This window comes from Mastomys coucha, unplaced genomic scaffold, assembly GCF_008632895.1.
Source record: "Mastomys coucha isolate ucsf_1 unplaced genomic scaffold, UCSF_Mcou_1 pScaffold6, whole genome shotgun sequence".
NCBI lineage: Eukaryota > Metazoa > Chordata > Mammalia > Rodentia > Muridae > Mastomys > Mastomys coucha.
The window spans coordinates 27234200-27256589 of NW_022196912.1; the positions used below are offsets into that span (position 1 = coordinate 27234200).

The following is a 22390-nucleotide window of genomic DNA, read 5'->3' on the forward strand; positions in this document are numbered from 1 at the left end:
GGGGGTGCATGCCCATGAGCTTACATGCAGAGGCCAGAGAAAGATATCATGTCTTCCTCTATCCTCCTCCAATTTTTTTTCTCTCAGATAGAGTCAGTCACTGACCCAGAAGCTATGCCATAGAGTTCACAGGATCTGCCCATCTCTGCTCCCCAGGGCTGGAGTTACAGGCATTAGCCATCACACCTAGCTTTTTTTGAATGAGTGAAGGAGATTCAAGCTCAAGTCTTCAGGTTTCTATAGCTAGAGCTCTTAGCCACTGAGTCATCTCCCCAGTTTACATTCTAATGGAAGGAGATAATGCTCATATAAATATGATAATTACAGATGGTGATAAGTCCTCTAAAGAAAATTAACACTGATAAATTTCAGAGAGATGAGGTGAGTCGGCAATTTCAGAAAGGGCGTGCCAAGAAGGCATTTTGGAGAGGATGAGGTTTGAGCTGGTGCTTTAAGAAAGAACCAACTCAAAGACCATGAAACAGGAAAAGATTGGTGCACTTTCAGAATAGAAAGGAAGAGGGTGAGATGGAAGAGAGGAACATGAAAGAGATGCACCATACAGCTTGCAGAGAAGGGTCTAATACTAAATGCAATAGGAAACCACTGATGGGTTTAAAAGCATGGAAATGACCTAATCTGAATTAAGATTTTATAAGATCACTCTGGCTCCCGAGTGTGGGATGGATGGTTAGACATCTGTTGTGATAATCTAGACAAGAAATCAATGATCCCATGAATTAAGGTTGTGGCAGCAGAGAAGAGAGTGGAATAGATTGGAGATACATTTTGGAAGCAGGGCTGACAAAAGCATGCAAGTGGATGAGAGGAAGGAGCCTACCGCCCATCTCACCATTGTTTGGTGGAAATGGAGAAAATAAGAACGACGCTTGAATTTTGGGTTTGGGTAACTGGAAGGTGGTAGAGCTGTTCTGAGAGATGAGAAAAATGGAAAGGAACAGATTTGTGAGGGTGGCAATCTCGAGCTGCCTATTAGACATGCAAGTTTTTACTGCACGGAGGCAGATGCAGAGCCAACCCTCCATAAACAAACTGGGTGGGATAGAAAGCTACAAGACTGGATTATGAGCTTGGGGAACATTAACAACACAGTCAACGTTTAGTGGACTGTAGGAGCCAGAGAAAGCCCTGCAGAAAATAGTTAAATTGGCTGTTAAAAGATGCATGGGAGTCTGTCTGGAGAAGTAAAGGGACCTGGGAAATAGAATTAGTTGTAAGACATGTTCAAAAACCTGGAATCCAGAGTCAGGATGTAGCTCAATGTACAGCAGGAGCCTAGCATGCACAAGGCCATGGGTTCCACTCCGAAGCACACAAAGCCTTAGGGTCCTGGAGTCCAGTCACAGTGAGAGCCCACTGGTTTCATCCTGTCGCCCTAGGGTCTAGCACACAGTACACGTTCCATAAATATTTGCTAAATGAGTGGTTTGTTTAACACAAGTGGCTTGGTGAAGTTGGTTGTGGATGCACGAATATTAAGTAGGGAAAGAGTAAGTGCCAGTGAGGATCCCTCCTACCCTAGCAATCACCAAGGGGGCAACTGCTTGCCCAAGTAGGGAGAAGAATATTTTAATGATTTTCTCCCTGAAGGAGGGGCTCGTAAAGCTCTGTATTTTAGGAGACCTGTGAGAAAAATGAGGGGAGTAAGAACGGAAGTCAAATGGAAGGCAGGGAGAACGAAGATGGGGAGACACCTCAGAGGTTCTGTGGGTGACAAGGTCTGGGAAACCAAGACTCTTTGTTTGGACAGAGAAACCTGTACCTGCAAGGAGTGATCTGGGTAGTAGCTGGTATTTCCAGGGACCCCGCGGCTGTAACCAAGAAGCCCTTTAATTTCCTGGGGAAAAGCATGCCAATAATATCTAACAGCAAGTTTGCTTGTTAAAAAACACTAGACCTTGGGGGTAGCTTTAGGTCTGGATTAAATTTTGCTTAAGAAATAGCTATTCTTTGAAAATGTTGAATACACCCAGTTTTCTAAGTAGTTGAAGAAACTTGGTGCTGGTTCTCTTGAGAGAGACAGGGAACCCAGAGATAGACTGGGAGGTGTGGGGTGGGGGCGATGGGAAGTGGCCTGGCAGACTAAGGCACCAAGGACCCTCCACGAGAGTCAAGCAGTAGGTCTACGAGAGTCAAGCAGCAGGTCCTAAGGCTGGGTTTTGATTGGGGAGGGCATGGTAGAGGACAGATGACCAGGAAGGCTGAGTGGGACCTGGAGGATGAAATAGGAAGCAGAAGCAGCCAAAGGAGTGTCAGGCTCCCAAATTGGCTCTCTCCACAACTGACCACTGCCCAGCCGTGGGAGCCGCCAGACAAGAGGGCCAGAGAGGTGGAGCGAAATAGAAGGGGGTTTCCCTATACAGCAGGAACCCCCAAAGCGGGACCATCCCTGGTGCCGGAACAGAAATTCAAACCTGGGAAGTCAATAGCAGCGGTTAAACGAGAGGTTGCAGCTCAGGCGGCAGCAGCCGCAGCCTAGGACAGTGGCCCGACATAGACCCCTAGCCCCAAGGTGGCCGCCTTCACTCCCCAAGGTGAGCGGGCGCAGAAGGGGATGGTGAGTTGTCTTCTAAAACCCACAAGAATCGGAGTAGGGGGTCTCCTCCTGCCGCTTGCATCTTTGCCCCACTCCCCGCTTCAGGTCCCCGGAGCCACCTCGAAATCAGATCCCAGCCCGCGGACTCCGCCCTGGGACCCCTCCTCCTCCCGGGCCCGGCCGCCCGGTACCGTCTCCTGGGGAGATGGTCTCGATCTCCACGCCCATAGCGGTCCCACAGGCCCCGCCTCCGAGGGGGTCCTCGCGGTTGCCCCGACCCCGGCTCCGCTCAGGCCGGACCCCGCAGGCGCTCCGGCTCGCCTTCTTGCCGCCACTGCAGAGCCGGAGGAGGTGCGGCTGGAGTCAGGACCTGCGCGGGGAGGGGCCGCCGGGAAGGGGGCGGCGGGTGGAGCTGTGCGACAAGGTGGGGTCGGCCGGGGCGGGGCCCGGGGGAAGCGACCCTGACGTGGCTGCTCCGGATCCTGGCCAGACTAACCACCGTTAACCCACTGGCTGGGAGGGGAGGCAGGGTGAGCGAGGCGTGCCGGCACTAGCACATCCACACATCTATCCATCTATCGGTTCAATGTATATTTATTTAGCACCTACAGGGTGCAAAGCTCCAGGGAGTCCACTCACTCCTACAGACTAGGAGGAGAAAGTCGGTAATTAAACTAACACTTTAAATACATGTGCTCAGTGCCATGGGGTTCAGAGCTCTGGCTAGGCTTCCCGATTCTATAGGAGCAGAGCCAGGGGAGGGGAGAAACCAATTATTGATGAATTTTCCCCAACCACCTTAAGCCCACATTCATCATCCTTCAAAGTTTTGCAGTAGGTTTGTATGTATTGGGGGGTGGGGGTGTCTCACTTTCAAGGTAAAAGGACTGCTCCCTGGGGATTCCAACTGAATTTAGAGCAGGATCAGGTGCGTGTTAAGGACACAGCTACAGCCGGGCGGTGGTGGCGCACGCCTTTAATCCCAGCACTTGGGAGGCAGAGGCAGGCGGATTTCTGAGTTCGAGGCCAGCCTGGTCTACAGAGTGAGTTCCAGGACAGCCAGGGCTACAGAGAAACCCTGTCTCGAAAAACCAAAAAAAAAAAAAAAAGGACACAGCTACAGCCTGGATGGTGAATGCTACAGAAGGGATGAATGAATTCTCTTACCTCTACCCAAACCAAACCAGAATCTAGGAAGATATTTTTGTCCTTCCAGAATCCTCCGCTTCCTTGGTCCTGGGAATTGAACCCAGGGAACCCAGGGCCTGTTCACACGCTAAGCTAACAGAGACTCCATTCATGGCCCCTAGGAGGTAACATTTGGGAGGAGGTAACATTTGCCTGAAGGCTGAAGACTTTAAGAAATGCCCCTCCCCCCATCTTTTCTACGTCGTTGCAATAATCAGGATGAATCTGTTTCTGACAAGAGACCATGGGAGGTGAGTATGGGAGAAAGACCTATTCAAAGGCCCAGAACTGGAACTTTGAGGCATTCTCCTCCGTTTCTCCATCTCCACCCTTTCAAGTGGCTAGCTCACAGATGAGCCAGTTTCCAGGTACAAGGACTGAAGTTGGCGCTCAGAAAAGATGGTTTACGGTACAGGTCAGGATTAGAAAAGCCCCGCGGGTGTGGCCTAGAGTCTTCAAGGCTTAAGACAAAAAAGCTTAAAACACCTCACCTACCCACCACCCACCCACCAACAACCACCCCCGTCAATTCTACTGGTTATGGCCTTGAGTAGGTACTTTGAAATTACGGGTAGAACAGATCTGCTACTTGGGCAGGCCTAGACGGCTGGTTTCAGGTAAACGGATTCTGTTTACAATATGGGACTTTTAAACGGGAAGTCCCTGACTCTCCTCTAAACTAAACTAAAAACTATTGACACATGTTGACCGTAGAATTCCGATTCCTTCTTGCCAACCTCTTCTAAGAGAACGGATGAGACCTGCGTGGGAAGAGGTTGAAGCACTTGAGGTGGAGTGTGAAGATTTACGGGCGGTGGTTTCGCAGGAACTACAACTCCCAGAAACCCTTGGGAGCAAAGCCAGCGCTTATTGGCCATCGGAAGGACCCGCCGCTAACGTGACGCACTCAATAGCCAATAGTTTAGAGGCCTCTCCGAGGTCCAAAGGCTGAGGCTTCCGTTAGTTGCCCGGCACTCCTGATCCGCGGTCCTGTGACGTGAGCGCCCCCCGGGATTTTATGTGTGGGGCGGGGAGGCAGAGAGACTAACGTATTTCGTGGGGTTTGTTTGTTTGTTTGTTTGTTTGCTTTCCCAGGCTTGCCGGATGTAAGGGAGGCCCAGACTGGGCAGAGAGGGAGGTGGGTGGTGCTTAAGGCCCAGGGATGTAGGCGTGGGGAGAAGTTGAGAACAAGGAGGACGGTGTGTGAGGGAGGGTTGGAAGAGGACCAGGCTGCAGAAGCAAGCCGATGTGGGTTTTAACAAGTGGACCTTGGGATGCACGGGTGATACTTCTGGTAGTAGAGCTTAAGGAATATAGCCTTACTTGTGGAAAGGTAAAGTCGCCTACGAACTTTGAGGTGTTTGAACAAACTGAACTAAGAACTTGTTTTAAATCACAAATAGCCGAGCTTTTTAGTTTATTTCAGGAGGCTCTAACGGGTTGATCAGTTAAGCTCTGTCTCACGTCTCTCATCCTTCTGGGGAGGCAGAAGGGGATTTTTGGGTTTGGTTAGGTTTTGACCTGGTTTGGTCGTTTTGAGACTGGGTGTCATTTTGCAATCAGTGCTAGCCTGAAATTAACTGGATTCGAGGCAATGTGTGTGCTTCAGCGTTTGCTCACGCACGTGCACTTACTTTAGTGCATAGTTGGAAGTCATAGGGCAACTTTTGTGAATTGCTTCTCTCCTGCCGCTTTGTGGGATCCAGGGGTTGGACTCAGGGATAAGGCTCGTGCACAAGCCCCTGATAACTGTTGGGCTATCCTGGCTGGCTTTCAGGTTTTGTTTTGTATTGGTTTTTAATGATGAGATCCTTAATTGCTTTGGCTTTTCAAACCTTATGTCAGTGACTCCCAAATCCTTCCCTGTGACTGCCTAAGGTACCTCCATTGCTACCTTATAGGCATCTTATGTGAAACACATTTAATACTAAATTTTGTCACAACTTGCAGTATCTCAGTTGGTGGAGTGTTTGTCTAGCATACACAAGGTTCTGGGTTCCATCCTCAGCACCGCATAAACTGGGCCAGTATTCTTCTCATTACTCAGGAAGTACAGGCAGGCGGACAAGAAACTCTAGGCCTGTCTGGGCTACATGAGGGTCTGTATCAAAAATAAATCCATTACATACTACACACCTTTCTCATCTTCAAAGCACGCCTGCCTTCTGCATCTCTGGCTAGTGGTTCAGCTCTTTCCCAAGCTAAAACTTCACATGCTGTCCCTCAAGTAGTTTTTGGTATTCACGGTGCGTCTGAGAGCATAGTCATTTGTCTGCTAGAGAAGCATCTCCTGCATCTAGCCCTCTTTCTCTGTGAAAACTGCTGCAAACTTTGTTTCCTCTCTCTCTCTTATTTTATCCTTTGTTTTTTGGGTTTTGGTGTTTGTTTTTTTAATTTTTTTTCCATTTCATTTTGGATTTTTGTTTGTTTGTCTATCCCCACCCCCACCCCCAAGGTTTCTCTGTGTAATCTTGGCTGTTTTGGAACTCAATCAGGTTGATCAGGTTGGCTTCGAACTCAGAGATCTGTCTGCCTCTGCCCCTTGGGTGCTGGGATTAAAGGAATGCACCACCACAGCCTGGCTTTATTTTATTTTTATTTTTTATCTTTGTTTTGTTTTTTGAGACAGAGTTTTTCTGTATAGTCCTGGTTGACCTGGAACTCACTCTGTAGACCAGGCTGGTCTCAGAAATCCTCCTGCCCCTGCCTCCCAAGTGTTGGGATTAAAGGCATGCGCTACCACTGCTCTGGCTTTTATTTTTGTCTATTATTAAGGGTTGGTTCCCCCACCCCCACCCCAGTGGGGTACACATACTACAGCAGATGTGTGGAAGTCACTCACAAGACAGCTTTTGTGAGTTTGTTTTTTCCTTGAACTTTGTAGGATTCAGGGATTGAACTCAGGTTTTATGACAAACACTTTTATCAGCTGAGTCAACGTGCTGAGACTTTGTTCACCTTGTTATTGTGTTCTGACTCATGCCCCCCTCAATGTGACTCTGGTTGGCCTATATACTGCCCCCATAAATAGATAGATAGATAGATAGATAGATAGATAGATAGATAGATAGATAGATAGATGCTCTATATAAACCATGCTGGCCTTTACTCTCAGAGATCCTGCTACCTCTGCCCCTTTTAGGTCCAAGACAGATCAGGTTAGAAAGGTGTGTCTGTAGCAAATAGTACAAGCCCTTAATGTCTTAATGCTTTTTGAAAGAACTTCATTACTTTTAAGTCGGGGGTGGGGGGGGGAGGCACTAGGGAATGAACCTAGGGTTTTGAGCATCCAAGGCTAAAATTCTACCAATGACCCACATACTCAGATCCAGAAGGACTTTTTTATATGCTGAAGGTGTATGTCCAGTAGTTGAGTTTGGGAATAGAAGAGAAAAGTGATTAAAAAAAAAAAAGCAAAATAACCTGGGTGGTAGGGGTGCACACCTTTAATCTCAGCACTCAGGAGACAGGTCTCTGTGAGTTCAAGGCCAGTCTGGTCTACAGAGTGAGTTCCAGGACAGCCAGGGCTACACAGAGAAACCCTGTCTCAAACCCCCCTTACCCCCCAAAAAAGTCATTGGTTTTTGGTTTTTGGTTGTTTTTTGTTTAGTTGGCCCATTAGGAGATTTTCTGTCCAGGAAAATGTATCATGCATTATTTAATCAATACAACTCTTTTAAAAGGGCCCAAGTCGTTGCCAGAGAAGAACCACATGTTATAGACCAGGGCAATAGGGGTTTACAGTTCTCACCATTAGTAACAACAAAAAGGGACTCATCCCCATTTGGCAAGTCACTTCATGTGATAGATACACTGTGTAAATGCAGAGCAGAGCATTTCTCCTTAGTACAGAGACAAAGTCTACAGATAGTTTACACACCGGTTGCCAGCCAGGTTGTTTCGAAGAGCATTTGTTTCTTCAGACAGAGCCTGAAGGCAACCTCTGAAGTTCCTTCTTTGACACTTTATCAACCAATAAGACAGGTTGAACCATGTCTATCGTGTGTTCAAACTGCATGGTCCTTTGAGAACCGACAAGATTAAACAGTTTATGCATTCGTAGTGTTCACTAAGAGCCTAGGCCTACCAGCTTAAAGTGTCACCTCTGAATTAGACCCCCAGCTGCCAAGGACCAGCCTCCGCTTGGAGAGGGATTCTGAGAGATGTCTGGGAACAACTCAAGTCAAGTCGTGAGTCCAAGCTGAAGGCCTGTGTTCTGCTTAATACAGCTTTTCCAGTCTGTTTCTATGTTCTGCTTTCTCTCTGGAGATGTCTCTGTCCTCTTGCTATCTGTCCATGTCCTGCTTGCTGGTGTAAGTTCTCCAAGCAGTTCTTTCTGTCTCTCTCTCTTTTTTTTTATTTTACCTAAGTACACTGTAGCTGACTTCAGACACCAGAAGAGGGCATCCGATCTCATTACGGGTGGTTGTGAGTCACCATGTGGTTGCTGGGATTTGAACTCAGTACCTTCGGAAGAACAGTCAGTGCTCTTACCCGTTGAGCCATCTCACCAGCCCAATAATATATTTTCAAATTCAAGTATTTAGAGCTCTTTCCTTAAGGGCTGTCCTGAAGGTCCCAGGGTTTACCATTTTGCTAAGACATAGCCACACCCTCTACTCCTGGCGTTTCTAATTATCATGGAGTCATTAACAGAGCAAACCTTCCTCGTAGGAAAGAGTCCTCCACTGCTGTGGGCCCAGAGAGTATGTACATTATTACACAAATAAGCCTTAGTCTACAGCAGCCATCTATGTTCCTGGAGGCTCAAACTGGGACCCTGTCCTAGGGGCAGAAACCTTGTCACTCTGTCCCCATCAAGGCCATGCCAGGCTTGGCACCCAGCCTTTATACATGTTCACTGATCCGTGTTGGAGAAACTGCCTGGTGATAGGCATGGGATCTAGTTCACAGGTAGAGCAGTTGCCTAGCATGTCCAGGTCCTGGGCTCAATCCTCAGTGGTGAATAAAAAATGGCTAATATTCTTTGTTTAAAAGCTAAGATTTTTTTTATAAGTCTTAAAACTCTTTATGAAGTAAGTATATTTTTATATATTAATATTTTACTGTAAGAAGATAATTTGAATATATGATTATTAAAAAGATTCCCTCCAAATTCAAAAATTGAAAAGCCCACTTCGTCTCTTATGCTACCTTATCTTACTGTCTACTGTGAACAGTTTACGCCATTCCTGACCTTTCCCTGAGTCTTTGTAAACATGCACACACACATGAGTAGACACATAGTGGTGCATGCTTTTCCTAAGTAGCACACATATTTATGGGTTATCATATGAATTCCATTTCTTTGAGACTTCTCACTTACGGCAGTTCCTTTTTCTCTTTTTTGAGGTCTTACCCAGACAGGTCTCAGGTATATGGGCTTGAGGTGATCGTCTGCCTCAGCTTCTTGAGTATCCGGGCCTTTGGGTGGGCACCACCCCTGCCTCCAGGTGTCTAGTGCAACTTTCCTAATGCTGAGACCCTCTGAAACATTTCCTCATGTTGTGGTAACTCCCAACCATAAAGTCATTTTTGTTGCTACTTCATAACTAATTTTGCTACTGTTGTGAGTCATAATGATATCTGTGTTTTCTGATGGCCTTCTCACAGGTGACCCCTGTGAAAGAGTTGTCCAGCCCCACAAAAGGGTTCAGAATCATTGGTCTAATTTCTTCTGTATTGACATATTTATTTATTTATTTATTTAGATATCACACATGCTAAGCAATCCATCTCTTAAGGGACATCGCTTCAAGCTCTTAACTACCTGTCAGGGTCTCATGCAGCACAAGCTGGCCTCACACTTGATATAGAGCTAAGGATGGCCTTGAACTCCTGATCCTCCTACCTTCAAAGTACTGAGAAGATGGACCTGAACCTCGATGTATGTTTGCTATATGAGTGGTTGAACCTAACACCAGAACATCCCAGGCAAGTGCTCCACCACTGAGTTATATGCTTGTACTAGGTTATTTTCCCTTGCAAAGATTGTCTATGAACATTTACATATGTGATTGATTTACATGGTCTGGTAAAATAGTCTTATATTTTGCAGACTTGCTTATTCATTGTTTTATTCATTTAGGTCTTTAACCATCTGGAGTTTATTTTGTTGTAATTTTTTTTTTTTAACATTTTGGAGCTTTCAGTTTTATTATCTAAAATAAAAGTTATTCTCTCACCCAGCATGGTGGTGCATGCCTTTAATCCCAACACTCAGGAGGCAGAGGCAGAGGCAAGCAGATCTCTATGAGTTCAAGGCCAGCTTGGTCTACATTCAGAGCCACATAATAGAAAGACCTTGTCTGGGGCTGGAGAGACGGCTCAGCCGTTAAGAGTACTGACTGCTGTTCCAGAGGTCCTGAGTTCAATTCCCAGTATCCACAAACATTTGTAATGGGATCTGATGCCCTCTTCTAGTGTGGCTGAAGACAACTCCAGTGTCCTCATATACATTAAATAAATAAATAAATAAATAAATCTAAAAACAAAAAAACCAAAACCCTATATGGCTCAGACTAAGCTTGCTCCTCACATTCACTCTGTACACCTGCCTACTTTCCTTCATTTTATACCTCATAGAAAGACTACTCACAGCATTTTAGTATCAAACTTGAAGATAATAAAGTTCTAATGTGAAATAGCTGCAGGGATCAGGTTGTTAAGCACTTGTCTAGCATGCGCAAGGCCCTGGGCTTGATACCCTGCACCACACAGAAAGATAACATTAAAACTCCTGGATTGGTGACTAACAGGAATTTAAGGATTATGTTTGCTTTCTCTCCATTCTAACTTAAAGATTGGATGTGAATCTGAAAGCCTTAGGCGAGATTGCCTGTGGTGATCAACACCACAGTCTTAACCTTTGGGAGGCTGATGCAAGATGATTTCAGAGAGTTTAGAGCCAGCCTGAACAACTTGGTGAGTTTGAGACTAGCTAGGGTGACACAGTAGGCAAACTGTTGTCTCAAAACAAACAACCCTGGCCAAGCCTTAGTACCTGAGTTCAACCCCCAGGACACACACACATAGATGCAAACAGGCATGGGACAGGTGAGATGACTCATTTTTTCCCTACCTAGTCTCACTTGACTTCTGCTTATTTATGTTCAAAGCCTGATTCTTTTTTTCCCCAGTATTTATTTTTATTGGGGGAGAGGGGGTGTATTTGTGTTCACAACTGTCTATAGATCCAGGTCCAAGTCATCTGACACCATTTTTTGACCTCGGACACCAGACACACACATAGTGCATCTTGCATGCATGCAGGTAAATGCTCATACACATAAAATAAATAAATCTAAAAAATTAAAAATAGAGAGGAAGAAAAGAAAAAAAAAAAACTACAAATACCAGGACAAACTCCTAAATTCAATAATTGTTCACGTGTGTGCACTAACATGCATGCGTGTGTGTGTGTGTGTGTGTGTGTGTGTCTATGTCTGTGTGTTGTGTTTTAATATGTTACCGGCTAGACTGTTACCTCACAATGTAGACCTGAAGTTAAAGCTGTGTACCACCATACTGGATGATTTTGCTGTATTTTTTTAAAAAATTTATTTATTTATTATATGTAAGTACACTGTAGCTGTCTTCAGGCACCCCAGAAGGGAGTATCAGATCTCATTACGGATGGTTCGGAGCCATCATGTGGTTGCTGGGATTTGAACTTAGGACCTTCAGGAGAGTAGTCAGTGCTCTTAGCTGCTAAGCCATCTCTCTAGCCTGTTTTGCTGTATTTTTAACAATTTTACATATTAGGTTTTTGTGCCATGTCAGGTTTTAAGCTAGGGTCTCCCACACGCTCAGTGCACATTCTGTCATTGAGGTGCCTCACAGGCTCAGTATTTTCTTTCTTTCTTTCTTTTTTTTTTAATAATTTGGTATCATTTTCCTTTCTTTTTTTTTTTTTAAAGATTTATTTTATTGTTATATATAAGTACACTGTAGATGTCTTCAGACACACCAGAAGAAGAAGTCAGATTTCATTACGGATGGTTGTGAGCCACCATGTGGTTGCTGGGATTTGTACTCAGAACCTTTGGAAGAGCAGTCAGTGCTCTTAACTGCTGAGCCATCTCACCAGCCCCTAGTATCTTCTAATACATATTCCATTTTCAAATGTTCTGGTTCTGAAACCACTTCTTGAGGAAGTTTCAATTCCTAGCATTGTTTACCATGCTTACATTACATAATAGTCTCTTAATTTTCAAGTTGCTCTCCTATGCCCCACAGCATTAACCTGGGAAGGTCCAGGTATAACTTTTGCATTTGCTTGATTATAACTTTTCTTCCCCCTCTCCTCTCTTTTGAGATAGGGTCCCACTCTACAGAACTGGTTGGCCTGGAACTCACTGTGTAGACCAGCTTGGTCTCAAACTCACTGAGATTCTCCTGTGTAGGCCTCCTGAGTGCTGGCATTAAAGGAATGCCCCACCACGCCTCTTTGTAACTTTCCTCCTTAATCATTTCAGATAGCCTTTATCAGAAAGGATGGAGTTGGGAAATGGAAAACTGCTTAGGACAGGACTGAACTCACTAAATCAAGCAGTACATCCAGCCCAGGGCCTGGCCTGGACTGATGGGAATCGTGTAGTCCTGACTGATTTACAGCTTCACAGTGGAGAGGCCAAGTTCGGAGACTCCCAAGTCATTGGAAGTTTTGAATCTGTCTGTGGGGTTTCCTGGGCCCCAGTCAGCACAGTGCATTTGCCTGCTCTGCTTGCCATCCAGCACAGGACGCTGGTCTCCGTGTGGCAGCTGTGTCCTAGCACTGCAGGATCAAGCAAATGGCAGATGTCTCAGACCTCTGAAATCAGGGAGTCACTCCCTATCCTTCCTCAGGGCTGCATGTGGCACCCAAAGGATGCTGTCCTCACTGTGCTGACTGCGAAGGATGTTTCCATTTTTCCTAATGTCCACCAAGATGGTTCCAGGGTAAAAGTGGACATCAACACCAAGAGCCGCATTTACTGTGCTTGTTGGACCCTAGATGGCCAGCGGCTGGTGGTAGCAATAGGCAGCAGCCTTTATTCGTATATTTGGGACAGTTCTCAGAAGTCCCTTCATAGATGCTCCTTCTGCCCAGTGTTTCCTGTGAACTGTTCCATCCGCTCCATCACAGCCACCGTGAACTCACAGGTTGCTATAGCCACTGAACTTCCACTTGATAAGCTTTGTGGCTTAAATGCATCTGAAGCCTTTGACGGTCCACCTAATGGTGACAATGGTGCTGTACGTACTCGTCCTGTGGGTGAAATACCTCCTGTAGATGAGCAGGTCGCCACTACAGACATGAATTCTGGAGTAACAGTTGGTCCCTCTTCAGTTCCTCTGGATCTGACTCACATACACTTCAACCCATCAGGAGCTGAGCAGAGTTCTCTTATTTTTTTAAGAAACAAGGACTACTTGACAGGAACTGGTCAAGATTCTTCACATTTGATCCTGGTAACCTTCAAGGAAGCAATTACCATGACAAAAAAGGTCGCAATTCCGGGCATTCTGGTTCCTGATTTAATAGCATTTAACCTGACTGCACAGCTACTGGCTGTGACTTCCAACACGAGTAACGTAATCTTGATCTATTCGGTTATTCCATCTTCTATGCCAAATGTGCAGCAGATTCAGTTAGAGAGTAACGAAAGACCAAAGGGCCTATGTTTCTTGACAGACAGATTATTATTAATTGCTGTAGGGAAACAAAAGCCCACTGAAGCAGCCTTTCTTCCTTCTTCAGAATCTGATCAGTATACTGTTCGTCTGATAGTTAGAGAAATAACCCTGGGAAGAGAATCTTCTGGAACATCTGCTGAAAGTCAGGGTGCTTACTCTGACTTCAAGGCTCTATTAAATAAAGCAGATAGAGAAAAAGAGTTCACTGAGAGCCTTTCCCCATGTTCAAGTCCCCTGAGCCAAGGGCTCTTGCTAACAGCTAACTCCAGTACTCAGAGTGGGGGGTCTGGAAGAGCCCTTATTCAAGAAATTAAAAGCCCCTTGTCCGGTCTGCCCAGTGATTCCATTGGCCATCAAACCCTTCACAGGCCCTCCTGGCTTTGCACAGCTTTGCCTAGACCTAGCAGGACCCCAGAGTACCCCAGCACCCCAGATCTGAATTCACCTCAAAGAGAGAACTTACAAAAAGAAAAGGAAACTTGCCCACTTTCCAGAGAACTGGTTGGGATGCAACAGTATCTTTCTGAACTCATGGATTTTCTACACAAGGAGAAACGAGTCTCTCCTGCTTATCCACCCTCTCAGGATCCTCCCTATGTTCACCTCATTTACCAGGTAAACACCTTTTTTATTTTTTGGTTTTTCGAGACAGGATTTCTCTGTGTAACCCTGGCTGTCCTGGAACTCACTCTGTAGACCAGGATGGCCTCCAACTCAGAAATCCACCTGCCTCTGCCTCCCAAGTGCTGGGGTTAAAGGTGTGTGCCACCACTGCCCGGGGTAAACATCTTTTTGGGGGAACTTCCACTATACAGGAAGCTCTCACATCCAGTCTGTCCTGCCCGAAACACCGTGGGGAGGCTTTGAGTGAAGCTCAGTGACCTGTTAGAGCAGTTTGGCGTTCCTTTGTACAGTTAGATAGATGTTAGCCTACCAAAGTGCTCACACCAGGGCTTAGCATGATTTTATCATATTCTTGGTAGAGAAATTAATGACTATACTTTGTTAACTTATACTTAGGGACAAAAAAATAAGGTTAGTTATGTCTGTTCAATGTGAAAACCTTGTGTGTGTGTGTGTGTGTGTGTGTGTGTGTGTGTGTGTGTGTGTGTGTGTGTGTGGTGGGAGATATCATTTAAAATCTTTTGGACAGGAGAGATGGCTCAGTGGTTAACAGGACTGACTGTTCTTTTAGAGGACCCAGGTTCAATTCCCAGCATCCACATGGCAGCTCACAAGTGTCTATATTTCCAAGATCTGACACTCTTACAAGACATACGGATATATATGCAGGTAAAACACCAAAGCACATAAAATAAAAATAAAATACTTTGGATGCATCCTTATACATGCAGATGTAAATGCAAATACGTCTCACATTAGGGTTTTACTGCTGTGAACAGACACTAAGGCAAGTCTTATAAAGGACAACATGTAACTGGGGCTGGCTTACAGGTTCAGAGGTTCAGTCCATTATCGTCAAGGTGGGAGCATAGCAGCAACCAGGCAGGCACAAGTGCAGGCAGAGCTGAGAGTTCTACATCTTCATCTGAAGACTGCTTGGTATCACTTCCAGGCTGCTAGGATGAAGATCTTAAAGCCCACACCCACAGTGACAACACCTACTCCAACAGGGCCACACCTTCTAATAGTGCCACTTCCTGGGCCGAGCATATACAAACCATCACAATATGTATGTGTGAGGTTGGCATGCATGTCCCATTGCATGCATATAGAGGTTAGAGGACATCTTTCAACAATCAGAAGCCGAGTATGGTGGCACACACCTATGGTGCTAGAACTGAGGAAGCAGAGGCTGGTGAATCTCTGAGTTCAAGGCCGGCCTTGTTTACAGAGCCAATTGCAGGCCAGCCAGGATTCTTGTCTTAAAACAACAACAAAATGTCAGTTCTCTCCTTCCACCTTGATTCTAGGGATTGAACTTAGGTTATCATAACCTAAGTGACAAGTGTTTTTTCCCACTGAGCCATCTCACTGGCCTGGTATCTTAGCAATGAAACTTTTGTAGTGATGAAACACCATGACAAAAAGCAACCTGCAGAGAAAAGGGTTTATTTCACCCACATAACAGCTCATCATCAGGAGAATGAGCTCATCATCATGCAAGTCAGGAACCTGGAGGCAGGAGCTGATGGAGAAGCCATGCAGGGGTGCGGCTTACAGGCTTGTTCCCCATGACTTGCACAGCCTGCTTTCTCACAGAACCAGGACCACCAGTGCAGGGATGGCCCCACCCACAATGGGCTGGGCCTTCCCCCATCAATCACTAATGTAAAAAAATGCTACTGTCTTCCACATAGCCCAATCTTATGCCAGCATTTTCTCAGTTGAGGAGCCTTCCTCTCAAATGACTATACCTTGTGCCAAGTTGACATTAAAACTAGCCAGCATACCTAGAAGTAATATTTTTATTCTGTGTTCATGGTTGTGCTTTTAGGCTCATAATGAGTCTTAAGTTAGAACTGTAACAAATTACAGATATTTTCCTCTAGGTATATTTTAAATCACTTCTAAAATGACTTCATTCTTTCATGACTTCAAAAAAAAAAAAATGTGCCGGGCAGTGGTGGCACACGCCTTTAATCCCAGCACTTGGGAGGCAGAGGCAGGCGGATTTCTGAGTTCGAGGCCAGCCTGGTCTACAGAGTGAGTTCCAGGACAGCCAGGGCAGCACAGAGAAACCTTGTCTCGAAAAAACAAAAACAAAACAAAAAAAAAAAGTTTGTGTTTTGAGACAGGGTCTCACTGTGTAAGCCTGGGCTGGCCTCAGCTTGCCTTGTAGATCAGGCTGGCCTTCTTTGCTCCCCATCCCCCAGTACTCCAAGGCTGTCCACTATACCTAGCTCCCTCTACATGAGATGCCATTCCATTGCTCTAACAGTTGTTTAACCATTTTTCCTTTTACTGGAAGAAACCTCATTCTGTAGATCCTGCTGAGAGAAGAGCAGTGCTTCTCTGCGACGGCAAGCTAAGGCTCAGTACTGTTCAACAGGCGTTTGGCCTCCACCTTGTTGAAATGCTGCACGGTAGGTGAAAGCCAGAGCACCCTCTCCCTCCCTTCTGTTCTGAAGCTTCAGGAATGGAAATGGTACCATCCAGCCATTCAAGGGATTCACTAAATAATTAACAAACATGACTAAAAGGAAATTGAGCTGCAAGGCAATACGTAGCTACCGTGTGCCTGTTGCCATCCAATGCACCAGTCATGGAAACCCTGCAGTGTTGGTGGAGTTGACATTCTCACGTGGAGGAGATGGGGGGGATGTGAAAGACACAGTGAGACCGTGTTAGCAAGGCCTACCTGATGCCCTACTCACACCCAAAGAATATGACTGCTTACTTACTTGCTTGCTTGCTTTTTTTCTTAGTAGCCCTAGCTGTCCTGGAACTCACTCTGTAGACCAGGCTGGTCTTAAACTTACAGAATTCTCAAGTGCTTGGACTAAAGGCGTGCACCACCACGGACCAGCTCATTTTGTTAACAGTAGTCACCACATTGAACATAAGACATTTTATTTTTCCCTTTAGCATTGTAACATTTTTCTGTTTTGACAGATACATTTATAATATGGCTTTACAATTGCCATTTTTGACAGATAGGTAGTATTATTTCTGAGGTTTATCATTTTTTATTTCCTCATATTTTCTTGTTTATTTACTTTTGTTTTATTCTTAAACATTTATTATTATCTTTTTATGTGTTTCCCCAGGCATGTATATGCATGCAGTACCCATGGGGGCCAGAAGAGGGCACTAAATTCTGTGACTGCTGTTACTGATGTTCACCCTCATGTACTTGCTAGGAATTTAACCCTGGTCCTTTGGAAGAACAGCTAGTGCTCTTATCTGCTGAGCCATCACACACACACACACACACACACACACACAGATATACAGGCAGGCCACTCATACTTGTAAAGTAAAATAAGAAATACAGCCGGGCAGTGGTGGCATGCACCTTTAATCCCAGCACTTGGGAGGCAGAGGCAGGCGAATTTCTGAGTTCAAGGCCAGCCTAGTCTACAGAGTGAGTTCCAGGACAGCCAGGGCTACTCAGAGAAACCCTGTCTCAAAAAACCAAAAATAATAATAATAAGAAGAAGAAATACAGATTTAAGTCATTCCCCCCCCCTTTTTTTTTTCTTTTTTTTTTTTTTTCTGAGACAGGATTTCTCTGTGTAGCCCTGACTGTCCTGAAACTCACTCTGTAGACCAGCTTGGCCTCAAACTCAGAAATCCACCTGTCTCTGCCTCTCAAGTGCTGGGATTAAAGGTGTGTGCCACCAGTGCCTGGCTCATTTTCTCTTTTAAAAAGGGATTTATTCAGGGACTGAAGAGATAGCTCAGTGTTGCTCTTCCAGAGGTCCTGAGTTCAATTCCCAGCAACCACAGGGTAGCTCACAACCATTTGTAAAGAGATCTGATGCCTCTTCTGGTGTGTCTGAAGACAGTGACAGTGTACTCACATACATAAAATAAATAAATCTTTATAAAAAATGTTTTGCCTGCATATATGCCTGTGCACCAGAAGAGGGCACCAGGTCTCATTATAGAGGGTTATTTGGCCACTGGGAATTGAACTCAGGACCTCTGGAAGAACAGACAGGGCTCTTAACCTTTGAGCCATCTCTCTAGCCCCAGTCATTTTCAGTTTTAACCATTATAAATAATACAAAGAGAAACCTTCCTACATATTTGTCGTTGACTTTGGAGTGTGCATTTTTCAGAAGTAAAGCACAAGGCCTCTGAGATTCGAAGGAACCAGAGATGATCCAAGTATGTGTCACACTAGTGCCCCAGAGCAAGCCACGATTTTCCAGTCACTATCCTACTTCCAGTCACCTCAGCTCCGTATGATAAATGTCAGTCCGGAGGAAAACTGTATGTCCTTAGCTTTGAGAGACCCACTTGAGGTGCTTGTCTTTGACACCCGTTTCCTGCATTGCTCTGTGCTCTGACCCTAACAGAACTCTTCATCTCCACGTTTTCTGAAAAGTGTTAGATGATGGAGTTTATAAGGTTTTCTATCAGCTACCGAATCTCCCTCTTTACAAGTTAGCCCCATGTAGTAGTGTGTGCCTGTGACCCAGCACTCAAGGCTTTCACCATTACCAGTTTGCAGCCAGCCTTGGACCACATGGCACTAGAGCAGCTCCAGCTCCAGAATGAGACCTAACAGCAGTGACGATGTCTTGCAGTCATCTGTTTGTCCTTACAGAATTGTATGATGCATAAAGCACTCTGTTCTTAATTTACTTTGTAGATTCCCACTGGATCCTCCTCTCTGCTGACAGCCAAGATTTTATCCCATTAACTTTCACAGCTGCCCAGACAGTCGTGGTGAGAGATGGCAGCCTGGCCAAGCCAGAGGAAGCTAGGGGCTCTCTTTCTCACAATCAGGATTCTGATCCTCCACCTGAAGTCTTCGGAGACCTTGCTACCCAGAATGTAGATACTGCGGGCTGTTTTAACAGTGTGACCTGATGGCTGGTTTGTAGCGCGCATGTGCTACCAGATTCCCCTCGGCTGTGCGCTTCCGGGCAGCGGGGCAAGAGGCTGCTTATGTACTCGTGATTGTGCGCCACTTTAAGGACAGAATTCTAAGAATGAAACAATACCACGTGAGCATATGGATTGTACTTTTTAGTTTTTCGAGACTGGGTTTCTCTGTGTAGCCCTGGCTGTCCTGGAACTCACTCTGTAGACCAGGCTGGCCTCGAACTCAGAAATCCACCTGCCTCTGCCTCCCAAGTGCTGGGATTAAAGGTGTGCACCACCACCGCCCAGCTGGATTGTACTTCAGGATGCTCCAAGGCCTTGCTTTCCCAGGCTGGAAGCTGTGTTAGCGCTGATGCAATGGAGTAGCGGTAGGTCTTTTTGCTCTAAAGATGCAGGTGAGAAGAGCTGCTGGGGAGCCTGTGCTTCAACGAAGCCTTTTAATCCAGTTCCTGGGGCAGCAGGGACCCCCCACTTCTGCTCTCTGGACTGTCTGGATCAGAAAGAAGTTCTGAGGCAGGCCTGCCCTCTGCAGATGTCAAAACAACCCTCTTGCTCCTGTATACAGTTCTGGCTGACAGAGGTCCAGATACTGCTAAAAAGTGCTCTGGGCAAAATTTTAATAAACTTCCAAGATTTGACCCTTCTGGGACCACCAGTGCTCTCGGCCACCCACTGGGGGAGACCATGCCTTGCTCTCTTGTCTTTCTATTTATAGTCCTCTCTTTGAGATGTGCTCTTTTATTTTCCAGTTTAAGGATCACAAAAATTTCCCATCCTTCCCTCCCAAGAATAAGCCTTCTTAGTTAACTTTTCATTTGTTTGTTTTGTTTTTGAGGTAGGGGCTCAGACCCATCTTGAACACGGGTGCTCTGGCTTCCACTGAGCCATGTGTCCCGAGCCCAACTTGCCACTTTAACTTTGGTATTTTTCTCTTAACTCCTTTCAAACCTGAGAGACCAGTTTAGGATCAGAAAGTATTTTAAAAAGTTGAAAATTTCACAAAAAAATCCAAACGAGTTCTAGAAAGCCTCAGTTTGTGTATACTTGATAAGGCACCTACTTAGTACAGTAGGAAAGACCCTGATCCCTTAATCTGCACCTAGCTGTGCAGGCAGTATCCGTATTCCAGGCCAGGCCCTGCGGCCAGCAGATTGACCAGGTGTGGGGGGTTGGGAGAGAGCAGCACATCTACAGATGCCTTGTTTCAGCCATTGAGGCTCCATTAACACACGTACTCCCCCTCCTTTTTCCTTTAAAAGCACCCAGAGAGGAAATCTCTTGTGCCTTTGGGGACTCCTGTCTGTCTGTTGCAGTTTATGAAGATGGACCTGGGCTAGGAAAGATGCAAAGGCCCATTTTGCGGTTCAGATGCATTAGACAACTGCTGGGATAATGGACAGGAAGTCAGCACTTCTGTCATCAGTGGCCTGGAGAGTGGTGGCTTGAGAGGCAGGGCGGGGAGTAGGGTGGCTGAGGCCTGGCTCCATCTGCAGAGGAAGTGTGTGGGGTGTGATGAAGTCACTGCTATTATGAACACAGAGAGAGGGACTAAGGGACCCTGAGTAAGATCAGTGTGACTGCTCAAGATGTACTTTCTAATCTCAGGGCGGAATACTTGCAGTGAGTCTTCAATACGGCCTCAGCCGCTGCGACTGTATAGATTGCTCTGATGATATGGTCATTCTAGATTTACACATGCATAAATGACATTTTTATATTTCTTCTGGTGGACATAGTGCAGAATGATGATTGCTTCTTTATAATAAATCTGATTCCAACTGATGGCAACTCTTACACAGGTGTTTCCTTGGCCTCTGCTGTTAATATAGCCTTTGGAACAATAGAAGCCAATCCTGATATTTGCTGGCTTTAGAGAGAAGCACTCAGTCCTTTAGCGTGTTTAATGTCACATTAACAAGATTTTTCTAGGGGCTGGGTAGTGCTGGTGTACACCCTTAATCCAAGAACTCAGGAGGGAGAGGCAGGCAGATTTCTGTGAGTTGGAGGCCAACCTGGTATACATAGCACCAAAGGTGACTGGTGGGCATCCTGATGATAGTGATTATGGCTCCCTCATTCCTCCCTGTTATAAAAGGGAATGGCACCACCTTGTGTGCACATTGGCCTAGACACAATGCTTATTCTTGGTTTTAAACTTTAAACAAATGGTATATACAGTCTTCTCTGACTCTTTGTATGTGTGAGTGTGCATGTGCGCATATTTATATAGAGGCCTCAGTTGTTGTTCCTCATGTCCCATCCACCCTTTTCTTTTGAAACAGTAGTTCCCATTAGTCTGGAACTCACCAGATAGGCTTAGGCTAGCTGGCCCATCAGGCCCAGAGATCTGGCTGGTTTCACCTCCCCCCAAATGCTTCGATTAGACTGGTAAGCCACCAGGTGTGTTTTTGTTGATTTTTAATGTGAGTTCTGGGAATCAGACTCAGATTCTTATTTTTTTAAAAGGACAAGAGGTGCTCTGACTGAGCCACCTCGCCTGCCCTTTGGCTTGTCATCCTGCCTGCCTGCCTGCCATCCTTTCCTGTGTGTATGGTTGACGAATATGTACATGTGCAGGTACCCTTGCCTGTGTAGGTAGAAACCAGAGATCAGCACTGGGCATCTTCCCCGATCACTCTCCACCCTATTTTATATATGTGCATGTTTTACCTTCATGTCTTAGGATTTTGGATTCCCTGCAATTAGAGTTCTAAATGATAGTGAGCTACCATGTAGATGCTGCAAACCAAACCCAGGTCCTCAGGGAAAGCAGTCAGTGCTCTTGACCTCTTGAACACTGAGCCATCAACTTTTTTTTTTTTTCTTGAGACAGTGTCTCTCACTGAACCTGAAGCGAATCTCTGTTTTGGCTAGACCTGCCACTGAACCCCTAGGATCTGCCTGTCCCCCCATCCCCACCCCACACACAAACACTGGGGTGAGGTGAGCACTGTCATGCTGTTCTAAGTCTTTACTTGGGCGTTTGAACACAAGTCTTCAGGTTTATATAGGAGCACATTCCCCACTAGGCCACCTCCCAGGCCCCACTCCGCACTGTCTCTAAGCTGCATCCTCTTTGTATGTGTATTATTTTTACTGTTGTGGGTCAGCACAGTTTACAGCACTGCTGGCATGGGCATTCGGTGTTTCCTGGCTTTATTTTTTAAATTGTGAACCATATTGCTTTCGATACTTTTATAATTATCGCCATATGCAGATATTTGAGAAGTCCCTCTGTGGTCTCTTACCTTGACATTGACTGCACTGTTGCACCGTGTGCTCACCACACATTGTATTAGCGTATTTCTTCTTGTTTTGCTCAAGTGCTAGTACTTTTGTGTACTTCCATGTGAATATAAGGATTGCTTTATCTATTTTCTATTCCTATGAAGACTGTTGGGCTAGGGATATAATTCATAGTTTATCTATGGTTCAGTCTCTACCTGC

General features: G+C 45.6%; 2 protein-coding genes across 14 annotated transcripts in view; one reads left to right on the forward strand and one right to left on the reverse strand.

Moving 5' to 3' along the window:
- Fkbp1b (FKBP prolyl isomerase 1B) overlaps nucleotides 1-15057 on the reverse strand; it is a 36502-nt gene extending 21445 nt beyond the window's left edge. For 2 of the 11 annotated variants that reach the window (XR_004114063.1, XR_004114062.1), the window contains exons 1-3: nucleotides 4483-4696; nucleotides 3725-3863; nucleotides 2749-3070 (exon numbers count right to left, since the gene is read on the reverse strand). Coding sequence is in view for 3 of the 11 variants with exons in the window: in XM_031355306.1 (XP_031211166.1) it covers nucleotides 2749-2785 (37 nt within the window). In the remaining 8 variants the exon portion in view is untranslated. The other 9 variants (XM_031355306.1, XM_031355305.1, XM_031355304.1 and 6 more) reach the window with 9 other exon arrangements.
- Wdcp (WD repeat and coiled coil containing) lies at nucleotides 4679-20726 on the forward strand. Of its 3 annotated transcripts, none has more exons than XM_031355299.1 (5): nucleotides 4679-4806; nucleotides 9457-9679; nucleotides 12223-14038; nucleotides 16356-16470; nucleotides 18708-20726. In XM_031355299.1, the coding sequence occupies exons 3-5, from the start codon at nucleotides 12242-12244 to the stop codon at nucleotides 18926-18928; spliced, it is 2133 nt and encodes a 710-aa protein (XP_031211159.1). In that variant the 5' UTR covers nucleotides 4679-4806; nucleotides 9457-9679; nucleotides 12223-12241; the 3' UTR covers nucleotides 18929-20726. The 3 variants fall into 3 exon arrangements, with proteins under 3 accessions (XP_031211159.1, XP_031211160.1, XP_031211158.1); XM_031355298.1 differs by having other exon boundaries at nucleotides 4681-4742; XM_031355300.1 differs by lacking the exon at nucleotides 9457-9679 and having other exon boundaries at nucleotides 4680-4742.
- Nucleotides 20727-22390: the final 1664 nt, after the last annotated feature.